General features: G+C 36.5%; 1 protein-coding gene across 1 annotated transcript in view; it reads right to left on the reverse strand.

Annotated features, from left to right (window-relative positions):
* The window catches only part of LOC102755783 (sulfotransferase 1 family member D1), a 36,578-nt gene that overhangs the window by 19,825 nt on the left and 2,112 nt on the right, over window positions 1-14,641 (reverse strand). Inside the window, exons 2-3 of the mRNA XM_006773097.2 lie at window positions 5,764-5,921; window positions 644-769 (exon numbers count right to left, since the gene is read on the reverse strand). Coding sequence (XP_006773160.1) covers window positions 644-769; window positions 5,764-5,911 — 274 coding nt within the window. The 5' untranslated portion in view covers window positions 5,912-5,921. The remainder of the gene's footprint in view (window positions 1-643; window positions 770-5,763; window positions 5,922-14,641) is intronic.

Below are 14,641 nucleotides of genomic sequence, written 5' to 3' on the forward strand. Positions count from 1 at the left end.
ATCCATTTCCAGCTTCCTTGAGATCAAATTAAGCTATGAGGTTCATGGCTAATTTAAAAAATTTTAATAATGTAAGACTTTATGACAATGTAATAATGTAAGATTTTTTTTCAAGCGCTAAGAAAAAGGGGGGTCAACTCAATACTACACGTGACAATGTAATAATGTAAGATTTTTTTTCAAGCACTAAGAAAAAGGTGGGTCGACTCAATATTACACGTGAATAGTTTGCGGCCTAATCTGCATAGGCTTGAGCAACGATTCATAGAACAAAAGAGACCTAAATTCAACATTTTTCTTCTTGAGTGTGTAAAGATCAGCTAACTAGCAGTAGATATGATTCTATATTGAATCAAACACTGAATATTTTTGTGTGTAATGATCACCAAATATTCAAATGTTAAAGACTTCCACCGGTCCTATTAACAAAAACATATATATACTCATCAACATTTCTTCTTATTCAGATATTATCTTTGGGTGGAAGTGGAGTATAATATGATTATTAGAATAAGTAAATACTCTTTTATTATAGACACTTATGATTCATATCTGTATCATTTTTCATCATCACTCCTCTAGACACCACTAAAAGACAGAGGAATTTACTCCTACGGTGAAAAAGAACATTAAGAGAAAATACCATTTTCGATTCCAGGAACTATAAGTTCCATGAATGGCACTCGGTTGTATATTGCATCCCGTTTACATTTCTCTGCATCTCCATTGTTATAGATCAAATCCACTATTTCACTGACCCAGGTTGTTCCTGGAAAAAAAGAAAAAAGAAAAAAAAAAAAAAGAAAGAGAGAGAGAAGGAACTCTAAACTTTTCTGTCAAAAAGAGTATGAGATGGTCACAGACATTATGTAACATCAAAAACAAAACCATGCTCTTTGAATTCATGCCTTTTTTCTCTTCTCTCTTTTTCTAGTAGACATCCTTATTTATCTTAAACATATGCTGTATACATACATTGTGCATGTGTGTCAAATCTGATTAAAATGCTCATAAAAGTAAAGCCTGAAAAGGAAGTAAAATATGGGGTATAAAAGAGACATTGTGCCCTGACCGGTTTGGCTCAGTGGATAGAGCGTCGGCCTGCGGACTCAAGGGTCCCGGGTTCGATTCTGGTCAAGGGCATGTACCTTAGTTGCGGGCACATCCCAGTGGGAGGTGCACAGGAGGCACCTGGTCGATGTTTCTCTCTCATCGATGTTTCTAACTCTCATTCCCTCTCCCTTTCTCTCTGTAAAAAATCAATAAAACATATTTTTTTAAAAAGAGACATTGTGGGCCCTGACTGGGTAGTTCAGTTGGTTAGAGCATCCTCCCATACATCAAGTTTGCCGGTTCCAATCTCTAGTTAGGCCACATACTAGAATCAGCCAATGAATGCATCAATAAGTGGAACAAAGTGGTTTCTCTCTCTCTCTCCCTTCCTCTCTGGAATAACAAATCTATGTTTCTCTCTCTCTCTCTCTCTCTCTCTCTCTCTCTCTCTCTCTCTCCTCTTAAATTAATCAATAAAAAAATAAAAATTAACAAACAAAATTTTAGAAAAGAGATGTTGTGGGAGCAATGATAGCTCATTTTCCTGTGTGGGATAGATGGGGGAAGCAGCCAATTTTAATGATTCTGAACTCAAATTTGTACATTTTTATTAATATCAAAAAGACTATTATTCTTTGGGACTGAAGGGCACTTTGGGTAAAACTGAATTTTTGTGTGTGTAATGATCACCAAATATTCAAATGTTAAAGACTTCCACTGGTCCTATTAACAAAATATATATATTTATATTTTGTTACATATATATATATTCATCTATATCTATATCTATATCTATATCTATTCATCAAAATTTCTTCTTATTCAGATATTATCTTTTGGTGGAAGTGGAGTATAATATGATTATTAGAATAAGTAAATACTCTTTCATTATAGACACTTATGATTCATTTTGGTGAAGAGAAAAACAGGGGTGAAGGAAAACAACGAGAACTTTGTCATTTTATCTGTGGTGACCGGTGTGGCACTACCAAGTCAAAGACAATATATTCTGTTTGAACACAGTGGGTCAAGTTACTCTATTGTTTATGAAATTGTGTCTCACCAGATTCTGAGAAATTGCTATAATGTACATGAGCATATGCTCCATTTAATTGTCTATGTCATCCGATGATCTGGTTATCAAGATACTGTTTAAAAAGTGATTACAATTCATAAGAGAAAAATATCTTCTTAATTGTTCCCTGCTCTTTCCCCTTTATGAAACATGAAATGATAGTCTCTAAACTGAATAATCATTGAGGGTGGGAACTAAAAAATTAAATAATTAATCCTCGCAAACAGCATAGTTTTTGAAGAATGATCTGCATGTGGAGGCACCTTTGAATTGGTTCCAGATATTAGAGTAGTTTAGGCATCATTTTTATTTAGTCCTTTTTTGGACAACTCTTACTCCTTCATGTCCCTAAATCATGAGTACAAGACTCATCTCTATCCTTCTAACTCAGACAATTACAGTACTAAGAAAAAGGTGGGTCAACTCAATACTATACTTGAATAGTTTTTTTTTGCCTAATATGCATAGGTTTAAGCAATAATTCATACAACAAAAGAGACCTAAATTCAACATATTTCATTTTCTATGTTGAAATGGGTGGTTCAAATTGTGGCCAATTAAATTTGAAACAAAGAAATTCCATTTTAGATATGCTTTCAGTTGAAAATGTTTATTTTCTAGGAGTTTTGAAAAAAAGATATGGTTTAGTTAGCTTTCCTTGGCTGGTATGGTTCAGTGGCAACATCCTTCTATATACCAAAAGGAGACAGGTTCAGTTCCCCATCAGGACACATATCTAGGTTTCATGTTCTATTGGGAGGCAACAAATTGATGTTTTTCACCCACATGGATGTTTCTCTTTCTCTATCTCTCTCCCTTCCTCTCTCTAAAATAAAATAAAATTTTAAAAATTATTTAACTTGAATATTTTTAAAAATTTAACTTTATTGTTGAAAGTATTACAGATGTCCCCCTTTTTCCTCCCCATTGACCCGCTCCAACCCACTCCTGCTCCCTCCCCAGGCACTTCCTGTCTGTCTATGCATATATACATATAAGTTCACTGGTTAATCTCTTCCTGCCCCCTCTCTCTGAAATACATAAGTCTGTTGCATGCTTCAATGTCTCTGGATCTTTTTGTTCATCAGTTTATTTTGTTCATTAGATTCCACATATAAGTGAGATCATGTGATATTTATCTTTCTCTGACTGGTTTATTTTGCTTTGCATAATATTCTCCAGGTCCCTCCATACTGTCTCAAAGGGTAAGAGATCCTTAACTTGGAACAAAAGTAAAGAACCAAAAAGAGTACATGATTAATTTATGTGTAGCCACTTAGCCATCTAATATTTAGTACATTAGAAAAAATTCAGCATCAAAGAGCACCTTTGTAGATGAACTATTTGTGTAATAATACCTTCCAAGGACTTTCTTAATAGTTTCTTATTAATCTACACTAATAAAAGACAAACATGCAAATTGACTGTACCTTTGCTACACCTTAAGCCATGCCCACCAGCCAATCAGAGCAGCTATATGCAAATTAACCCAACCAAGATGGTGGCTGGCAGCCACAGAGCTGGAGCAAGCAGGAGGCTTGGTTGCCCCAACGATGGAGGAAGCCAAGCTTCCCAGCTGCTGTGGCTGGCTCTGAGCTCCACTCTAAGCTACAAAGTTTCAATTATAGAAGGTAAACAAACCCCAGATACCAGCTTTCAGCCAGCCGTGGCCACGGAGCTGGAGCGAGCAGGAGTGGGTTGCCCCTGGCAATGGAGGAAGCCAAGCTTCCGTCCCGCCCACCCTGGTCAGCTCTGAGCTCCTCTCAAGGCTACAAAGTTTTAATTATAGAAGGAAAATAAATCCCAGAATTAAAAAAAAAAAGAAAAAAAGGAGAGGCTGGGAGCTTTCGCCTCCGGGAGAGCTTGGCCAGCCTGAAAACGGCCCTCAGCCCCTCACCCAGACTGGCCAGGCACCCAGTGCGGACTCCCACCCTGAAGGGGGGGTGACCAGCCTGCAAACACCCATCAGCCCCTCATGCAGGCTGGCCAGGCACCCCAGCGAGACTCCCACCCTGATCCCGGACACCCTTCAGGGCAAACCAGTTGGCCTCCACCCGTGCACAAGGCCTCTGTCCTATATAATAAAAGGGTAATATGCAAACTGACCCTAACAGCAGAATGACTGGGAATGACTGGTCACTATGACACACACTGGCCATCAGCGGGCAGACGCTCAAGTGGACATCCCCTGAGGGCTCCCGGGCTGCCAGAGGGATGTCTGACTGCCAGCTTGGGCCCGATCCCCCAGGGAGCAGGCCTAAGCCAGCAGGTGGACATCCTCCGAGGGGTCCCAGACTGCAAGAGGGCATAGGCCAGGCTGAGGGACCCCCCTGAGTTCACAAATTTTTGTGCACTGGGCCTCTAGTAAATACATGAAAATAGCAAAACAACAACTCATGTCATTTCTCAGTTTCTTTTCTTAAGTCTTATAGTTTTCAGTGTGTAAGGCTTACATTCTCTTTTTTGAGACTGTTTAATAAAAAAGAGCAGTTGTTTAAATTTATAACGAAGTATTTCTAAACATGTTGAAAACAATGAAATATTAATATTTTACAAAATATTTTAAAATATTAAAATGAACAAAATATTTAAACATTAAATTATATAGAAGTATATATATTCATATTCTAATGTACCAAATCATTTATATGTACAGTTTTAATATTTTTTATTTGAATTTTAAAAGGAAAACAAAACAACAGCATTAATTTTTCTTTAGATAGAACTTCCAATAGGAAGTAAGTTTGTCTAATTTGAAACAAAACTACACCAGCAACAAACAGCTACAATGATCCTTTAACAAGTGATCTGCTAATCATTGGGCTTACATATATGGATCAATAAGTAATCATCAAGTACAGTGCCTTTGAGCAATGCAGGAGTTAGGGATACTGACTCTAACTTTTGACTCCCTCAAAACTTAACCACAGACATCTGTCCTTTGTATTCACAGAAAGTTTCAGGATCCCTGCAGATCCCCAAGTCCCCAGAAGCTCATGTGTCTTATATAAAATGATGTAGCAGAACAATGCAGTCAGCTCTCAACATCCTTGAGTTCCCATCTGAAGATGGAAAATACTGTTGCTGTAAAAATGAAGAAATTCTTACCATTTGCAACAGCATGGATGGAACTGGAGAGCATTATGCTAAGCGAAATAAGCCAGTCAGAGAAAGATAAATATCACATGATCTCACTCATTTGTGGAATATAATGAACAACATAAACTGATGAACAAAAAAAGATCCAGAGACAGAGAAGCATCAATCAGACCGTCAAACCTCAGAGGGAAGGTAGGGGAAGGGTAAGGGAAGGGAGAGAGATCGACCAAAGGACTTGTATGCATGCATATAAGCTTAACCAATGGACACAAACACCAGGTGGGTAAGGGCATGAGTGGAGGGGTTGAGGGGCTCTGGGGGGATAAGGACACATATGTAATACCTTAATCAATAAAGAAAAAAGAAAATAAAATACTGTTTTCCATCTGCAGTTGGTTGAATCTGCTGATGCATAACCCGGGAATATGGACAGTCAACTGTATATATATTTTTTAAATCCTTAAGTAAGTAGATCCATGCAGTTCAAATCCATGTTGTTCAAGGGTCAACTGTACAAATAAATGAAAAGGTCTTACCAGATTTGGGATAGGTGGCGATCAAAAGGTCATCTGGTCGGCTTTCAAATGACTCCACCTGGGACCACTCCTCAACAATGCTCCAGAAGAGAGGAACACCCTGAACATCCACTAACTCCCTTCTGTAGATATCCAGCTTGTTGTCCATGTTTGAGAGACTATATTTTATGCAAAGAGGCATAAGTTAAAAAGCCTTTGTTTTACATAACATCAATATGATTAAAATTAATTACATTTTATTCACCAAGGTCATATTTCATTTCTCTAGGTTTAGCAGCGTCAGATCACAGTACTGTGCATTACAAATCAGCAGAAGAAAAAAGTATTGTAAAAACCAATGAGGTCTTGCACAACTTATTTTATATGTACTGGTTATATGATAATATCATCAATATTTTTAATGGGTATACAAAGACTTCTGGGATATGTAATAAAATTACTGGACTTTAGAGTTAGAAGAAAGTGTCCTTAACCACCGTGCTGCCAATTCATCGCAGTGGGAATGTGAATAAGCCCCATGACTACTCTGAATGTTCTTAACTATAAAATCAGGAGTGGCCTAACTTAGTACTTCCTTAAATTACAGGCTGAGCCACTGAATGCAAATTAGCTAAAAGTAAATTATTCTACAACAGACCACAAGAATAAAGGCAGGGGTTGGGGGAGGGGGGCCTGAGGTAAGTGTAGCATTGGAAATACATTGCTCTGATTAAGGTTTTAGCTTCCTGAGGTCCTCTAGCAGTTGCTGAATCTTACTTCAATAATTAAAATCAGAACCCTCTGAAGCCAATAGACATAACCTAACTGTATCTTTTCCAAAGTGCAATTTCTTATCTTCTTTATTTCTCTTTTTTCAAGTCCTTACAACTCCACCATTATCCTACTTCAACCAAATACCTTTTACTTTAAAGGTTTATGAAGTCACAGGATACCAAATCAATATACAAACACCTGTTGCATACATATAAGTTAATAAAAAACTATCGCAGAGAGAAATTAATAAAATAATCCCATTTGCAATTACATAAAAAATATCTAGGAATAAATTTAACCAAAAAAATAAAGACCTATACACTGAAAACTATAAGACATTAAGGAAAGAAACTGAAGACACAAATAAATCAAAAATATTTTGTACTCATGGATTGGAAGAATTAATATTGTTAAAATGTCCATACCATCCAAGGTAATCTATAGATTCAATGTAATCCCTGTCAAAATTTCAAAGACATCTTTCACAGAAATAGAACAAACAATCCTAAAATATGTGTGGAAGAACAGAAGACCCAAAATAGCCAAAGTAATCTTAAGAAAATCAAAGCTGGAGAGGCATCACACGCCATGATTTCAAACTATATTACAAAGTTATAGTAATAAAAACAGTAAGGTAGTGTCAAAAAAAAAGGTGCATAGATCATTAGAACAGAATAAAAAGCAAGAGTTAATTTGGAAAAGAGGAGAACTTTCCAGCCAGGAACTAGCAGAGAAATAAGGGACAGAGAAATAAGGTCTATGTGCCTACAGTGCAACAAGTGAGGGTGAATTGTGAATACTTCACTAAATTATGTGGTAAGAAACTAAAGATTTCAGGGTTATTTCTGGGTAATTAAGTGTGTCTGGGATATACTGGGTTTCTGACTAGTCTCACAAGAATAGGAGAGTCCACTGACTGCCATTATGCATACTTCCAGCAGTAGTTCTGCCTATTATATGAAAGAATGGTGATATGCAACTGAATCTGGATGTACCTGAGTGTCACTGAGGGTGGAGTATATAATTAGATATTAGTTGCAGTTTTTTGTTGTTGTTTGTTTTTTGCTTTTACTGAAAATCTTGGGATTTATAAGTACCATAAAGTTTCAAACTTAATAATCACAAGTATAACTTACGAGCCTTGTTCAGTGAACAGTTTTTGTCCTCAAGTATGTAACACTGATACAACATGGTGTATATTCGATAAAGCATAGCCATTATTAATACTATCATTACAAGTATCCATGCACATTGAAAGGAAATTAATTAGAAGAAGTATTTTAATATCGCTATTCACCCTTTCTCTATAATAGAAGTGTCAACCAAATTCATGATTGACAATGACAGATCAAAACACATGCATGTGATTGGCAGCTGTGAGCTTTATATATATAGATAAACTTGCTTAATTAGACCTGCTTTCTGATTTAGTTAAACTTTTTCCAGCCCAGTGAAGCACCCCAACTTTTCTTTCAGGTAATTGTCAGCAATACAGCAATAAATATCAACTCAAAGCAGATTATTATTGTAGATCAAGCAGGGAGAACAAAGGGTAAAATATTTAACTGCAGCAGTGTTTGACTGTATTCTGCGCAGTGAGAAAACCTGAAGTCATTTTCAAGGTCTACCATTTCTTACTTCTTTTCAGTCGGATCAAGTTTCTAAACTTTCTAAATCTCCATTGTCTGGCTAATGAAAAGAAAATGGGATTCTACCAAGTCTCCTATCTACCTACTCCAGGACTTCTGTAAGGATCAAATTAGATGAGGCACATGAAAACCCTTCACAAACATTTGGTTAAATTGTAAAATATTTGCACCTGACTATAAAGCAATTCATGTTCCTGGGCTGAAGAAACTGCAAGGAGGCTAGTCACTAGGGAGAGGAAGGTAGGTGTTGCCACATGATGTCATTACCTGGCGCCCAAAGCTACTCTTTCCAGGCTGGGCTGGGCTGTGGACCGCATTTTGTGCCATGGGGCCTCAGCAGCATTGGCTGCGATTTGGTGGGGTGTTGCTCTGGGGTAGTGGTGCTCCGGTGTGTACAACTTGGGGGAAGCTGAGTGTTGGTTTGTCAGTGCCAGGTCCATGGTGCCATTTATTTTTCAACTAGAGGCCCGGCGCACAAATTCATACACAGGTGGGCTCCCTTGGCCTGACCGGTGATGAGGGCCAATCGGGGCCGTGGGAGGTTGGCTGGCCATTGGAGTTTAGCTGTGGGAGTGCACTGACCACCAGGGGACAGCTCCTGAGTTGAGCATTGACCAGTTGTTAGGTTGTTCGATCGCTTGGGCTTTTATATATATAGATGGCCAGTGTGCGTCATGGTAGCTCCTGTATTGAGCGTCTGTCTCCTGGTGGTCATAGCTACTGGTCAGATGGATGGACACTTAGTCTTTTATATATCTATCTAGATTATTATTACCCAGAAAAATCATTATTAGTATTATTACCCAGAAAAATGCCTTACTTTGTGTCCTTATCATCATAAATCCTGGCAATGGCCTTTGAATTAGTCACCTTATCTGTAAGCTCAGTTCCTCCCTTCTTCCTGCCAACTCTCTGTAAGATACCTCTAAAAAATCTGAAAGGGTAAAGTGTAAAGAACTTCACCATGGTTTTTTACACTTAAACTCCTCCCTCTGTTTATCTCCCACTGCAGTTAGACTTTAGCCTCTAGCAATAGGCAATTAAAAAAAAAAAATGCATCCACCCCCTCACACCTAGATGTTGCAATTGCATGTTCCTGTCTTTGAGCTCATACTCTTACTTTTCTTTCTACCTGGAAAATTCCTGTTCATTCTCAAAATCTTGTATGAATTGCACAATCTCTGAAAAGCCTTCCTGGTAACCTAGAAAAAGTAATTATTCTCCCTTTCCATATTTTGGATGTACTGATGTTATTTTATACATTTTTAGTGTCTTATCAGTTTATAATGTCTGTTTCTTTGATTAGAATTTAGATTATTTTTTTCCAGGAGGACTTGACTTTATCAAGGTTAATGAATGTGTATTGAAATGAAATGAAGCTTCCCTAATACTCTAGCTGGAATAGTCAGGGATTGAGTTATTTTGTTACAATTATAATTTTGATTAGCAACCTAACACTCTGAGATATACTGGGAAGTATCAGTAGTCCCAATCAACAAGAAGTTTACATCCTAAATCATTTTTCAAAATACATACACACTCTCATACACATGCATCCCCCCACACACGCACACAGAATCCTGTTTTTAGTGAAATTTAAATCTATTACCCTCATTTTATTAAAAGGGGAATTAAAATTAACTTCCAGAAAGCTTTAGTAACTTACCCAGTTACAAACTTTAGTAACAAATCCAGTAAGTGGCAGGACTGGGTTTGAACCCAGATAGTCTGACAACAGAATCACTAATAATAACTACTTTCCTATATTCCCTTCTAAATATAGACATTGAAATGATAAATTTCAACACAATGCAACTTAAGAGAAGTGCTAAATTATGGTAAGGTGGTCATCAGATCTGTTGCACAGATTGGTGTGATTTGATTTTAACCATGAAGTTTGGTTAATTAGAGATACAAAAGAATATTCTAGGTAGAAAAGATAAGCAGTATTCCTTTTTGCTCAATATTGCACACATTAAGGTGCTTTATAAATACATGGAGACTTAATCTACTATACTGCATATTAAAGGACTTTAATAAAACCTGATTCACACTAATGATTTGTTTTATTAGTATTTTTCATTCAATATCCATATATTTTAAATGATGATATAAAATTTTATTTGGAACCATTTCTAAAGGGACAAATTTTACATTTTAACATTGTTTTATGTTTTAAAATTGTATAATAAAATATTTTAATTTATGTACAGTATTTGGCAATTTTTGGAACATCTGTGTTTTTTGCCATTATCTTTTTTCTTTTTTTAGGCCATCCCTTGAAAGGGAACAAATTAGATAAGTGTACTCAAATTTTTGCATGAGTTTAATATCTTAAATTAGCATAATGATTCCTAAAACACCCCAATGTATTCATGGAAGAAATGCAGTCAAAATGAACTTACCTTTACACTCCTGAGAGCTTTAAATGAATATCCTCAAGAATCAGAGCCAAAAGTCATTAAAAGGATGAAAGGCTTAGTGGGATATAACACTATGTGAGAGAAATTGAGTTGGTAAAAGCTCAGGAAATGTTGCCGAAGCTGATCCTGTCCCTTAGGCATCTTTTGTTTACTACTCTGAAGATGTCCCTTGAAACATAACTTCCTCTAGAGGATAACTGTGAGACCTTGGACACAATTTAATATCCTTTATGTTGTTAAAATAAATGTTAGTCCATGTTAACCTGAATGAAATTATGGATTCTTATGCCCATTGGTGAGTTAAAATAACAAAATATTACTATACCTAAAAGTATGATGTGCCTTAATTTTTAAGAAAAATTGAATATTAAACTGATACAACATTATTCTCCTAGAAAGTGGTATTTTGATATTTATCAGATTATTTACCTAAAAAGAATGGATTTATTAGCTTTTTTAATGTAAAACTAATATATTTTAACAATAGAAATGCTGTATTTGTGGGGTTCTTCTAAGCACAGCCTTGGGGACCTGAAGAGAGACTTTTGGCCCAGCTCTTCCACAAACAAGCAGCCTGACCTGAGCAACTTACCTCATATATCTGAGCCGTATTTTCCCTATCTAAAAAATATGGGGTGCTTGGCTAGCATGGCTCAGTGGTTGGGCATTGACCAGGGTTAGATTCCGGGTTAGGGCACTCGCCCAGGTTGCAGACTGGATCCCCAGTGCGGGGCATGCAGGAGGTCATCAATCAATGATTCTCTCTCATTCATCATCAATGATTCTCTCTCATCATTTATTTTTTTTAAATGTATTTTATTGATTTTTTTTACAGAGAGGAAGGGAGAAAGATAGACTGTTAGAAACATCAATGGGAGAGAAACATCGATCAGCTGCCTCCTGCACATCCCCCACTGGGGATGTGCCCACAACCCAGGTACATGCCCTTAACCGGAATCGAACCTGGGACCTTTCAGTCCGCCGGCCTACGCTCTATCCACTGAGCCAAACCGGTTTCGGCATCTCTCATCATTTATATTTCTACCTCTCTCTCCCTCCCTCTCTGAAATCAATAAAAATATTTTTAAAACAAACAAACAAATAATATGGAAAATATACAAAATGGTCACCCTAGTTTGTTTCTTCTGTAACATCATAAATTTTAAGTGAAATTGGTATTCTTTGATTAATAAACTATATTTTGTAAGTCACAACAGAAGAAACAAGAAAAGAATGAGCAGTTGAACAGAACACTCCTTTATTGCTGAAAGATCCCTTTAGGATACTGCTTCACTTTTATAAAAACTTAAAGTAGACATTTACAGCTTCCCAGTCCCATAGCAATGGAAGACATATCAGTTCCTAAAAGTAGAAGCAACTCTGCTTTATAATAGGCCTGGCTTATTTGTCCGCCTACATGGGATATATGTTAGAAATAAGACAATAAACATGTATCAGCATGTTTCAATTACTTGGCTTTTAACTGTTGTATTCTGTTTATTCCCTGAATTCCTAGAAATGAGGCCATGTTTTTTTCCCACATACTGCATCTTACAAACATACTGCATCTTTCACCATACAATCTCTGCCTTTTAATCACTCTTGAGCAAGTCATTAATCCTGTAAGTGCTTGGGAACTTTAGCCTTTAAGAGGAGATAATTGCACCTATCTCCTCCATCTCACAGAAATTCTAATGTGAAATATTCCCTGTTCTTTGATGTCCTCAGACACTTAATTTTACATAGTCAGGAAGTACTGGATGCCATGTGCTATTAGGCAGTATTTTATTGTTAGGGTCTTTTAACATAGCTATTTTTTGGTGAAGAGTTAATTTGGGGTCCCAAGGGCCTAATAAAATCCAGAAAACTGCCTAGCCAGTATGGCTCAATGGTTGAGCATCAACCTATGAACCAGGAGGTCACGGTTTAATTCCCAGACAGGGCATATGCCCAGGTTGTGGGCTCAATCTCCATTAGGAGGCATGCAGGTTGTCACCATTAGGAGGCATGCAGGTTGTCAATCAATGATTCTCTGTCATCATTGATGTTTCTTTCTCTCCCTCTCCCTTTCTCTCTCTGAAATCGATAAAAACATATTTTTAAAAAATCCAGAAAACAGCTTCCCAGTCCCATAGCAATGTAAGACATATCAGTTCCTAAAAGTAGAAGCAACTCTGCTTTATAATAGGCCTGGCTTATTTGTCCGCCTACATGGGATATATGTTAGAAATAAGACAATAAACATGTATCAGCATTAAAAACATAATTGTGTATGTGTGTGTTTGTATATGTGGGTATGTTGAACTTTATTTGTTTTTAAATATAGTTTCAGGTGTACAATTCTACAATACATCATCGGTATATTGTATTGTGTGTTTACCACCCAAAGTCAAGTGTCGGTCTTAGCCATTTTTCTCCCCTTAGCTCCTTCTAGCTCCCCCAACCCCCTTTCCCTCTGGTAATCACCGTACTATTGTCTGTGTTTAAGAGTTTTTTTCGTTTTTTGCTTAATCCCTTCCATTTTTTCACCCAGTCTCCATATCTCCTCCCCTCTAATAACTATCAGTCTGTTTTCTATATCTATGAGTCTGTTTCTATTTTGTTCATTAGATTCCTCACATAAGTGAAATCATATGGTATTTCTATTTCCCTGGCTAGTTTATTTCACTGAGCATAATAATCTCCAGGACAATCCAAGCAGTCACAAAAGGTAAGATTTCCTTCCTTTTTATGGCTGAAGAGTATTCCATTACTTAAATGTACTACAGCTTTTTTTATCCACTCATCTACTGATGGGCACTCTGGCTGCTTCCAAAATTTGGCTCTTGTAAATAATGTTGCTATGAACATAGGTGTGCATATATTCTTTCAAATTAGTGTTTTGGGTTATGTTAAATATATTCCCAGAAATGGAATCTCTGGTTCATAAGGAAGTTTCATTTTTAATTTTTTTAGTAAACTCCATACTGCTTTCCAAATTGGATGGTTTTTATTTATTCTTCTTATCTGATTGCTGTGGCAAGGACTTCCAGTACAATGTCGAATCAGAGTGGATAAAGCAGACGTCCCTGTCTTATTCTTGATCTTAAAGGAAACTCTTAGTTTTTGCCCATTGAGTATGATATTGGCTGTGGGCTTGTCAATATTAATACACTTTTAATCTTTAAAATCTTTTTAAATTTAATCTATTGAATAGATTATTATTGTGTAAGATATTCCTCTGCATGTTTCTACTAATTGATCCCAAATTTTTTAACATACCGTATATGAGATTTTATTTTTATTTTGAAAATATACTATTTGAAGCATAAAATGTTAACTGTTTTGTATTTATTATACATTATAATATTTATTACCATAGATTCACTTTTTTACCACTTAACACTTCTTGTTTTGATTCTGTCTTAGACAATAGCATTGTTACTTTTTTTCACCTATTTCTGTATCTGTTTCTCAACTCAAATACATATATATGTACACATTTATAAGTGTATTTATTTATCCAGAAGTATTTAATTATAATATATATATAATTTCAGAAAGGAAAGGAGAGGTATAGAGCGAGCGGGATAGAAACATCAATGATGAGAGAAACATCAATCATTGTTGGCTGCTTCTTGCACTCCCCACACTGGGAATCCACCCTGCAAGCTGGGCATATGCCCTGACTGGGAATTGAGCCATTACTTCCTGGTTCATAGGTTGATGCTCAACCACTGAGCCACACCAACAAGGCTCATTATTCTCTTTTAAAATAAGTTTCCTTTTTCTTTGCCCATCTTTAACTTCTATGAGTACAGTAACTTTTATAGTAGTTTCTTTTGAGGATAGTAGACAAAAAGAGGTGTCTTTGAGAAATAATGGAATTTATGTAAGCTAAAAGCATTGCTAATTCCTGATAAATTGAGAAGACTAGAGTTAGGGTTAATTTTAATCCCATGTTTCCAACAGCAAAGTGTTTCATGATGAACTGAATCAGACCTAATGAAAATCAACTGGACAATGTTAGATCTCTTATCACCAAACCTTTTCCCTAACAATGAATTTCTCTTC

Source organism: Myotis davidii, unplaced genomic scaffold (genome assembly GCF_000327345.1).
Source record: "Myotis davidii unplaced genomic scaffold, ASM32734v1 scaffold106, whole genome shotgun sequence".
NCBI lineage: Eukaryota > Metazoa > Chordata > Mammalia > Chiroptera > Vespertilionidae > Myotis > Myotis davidii.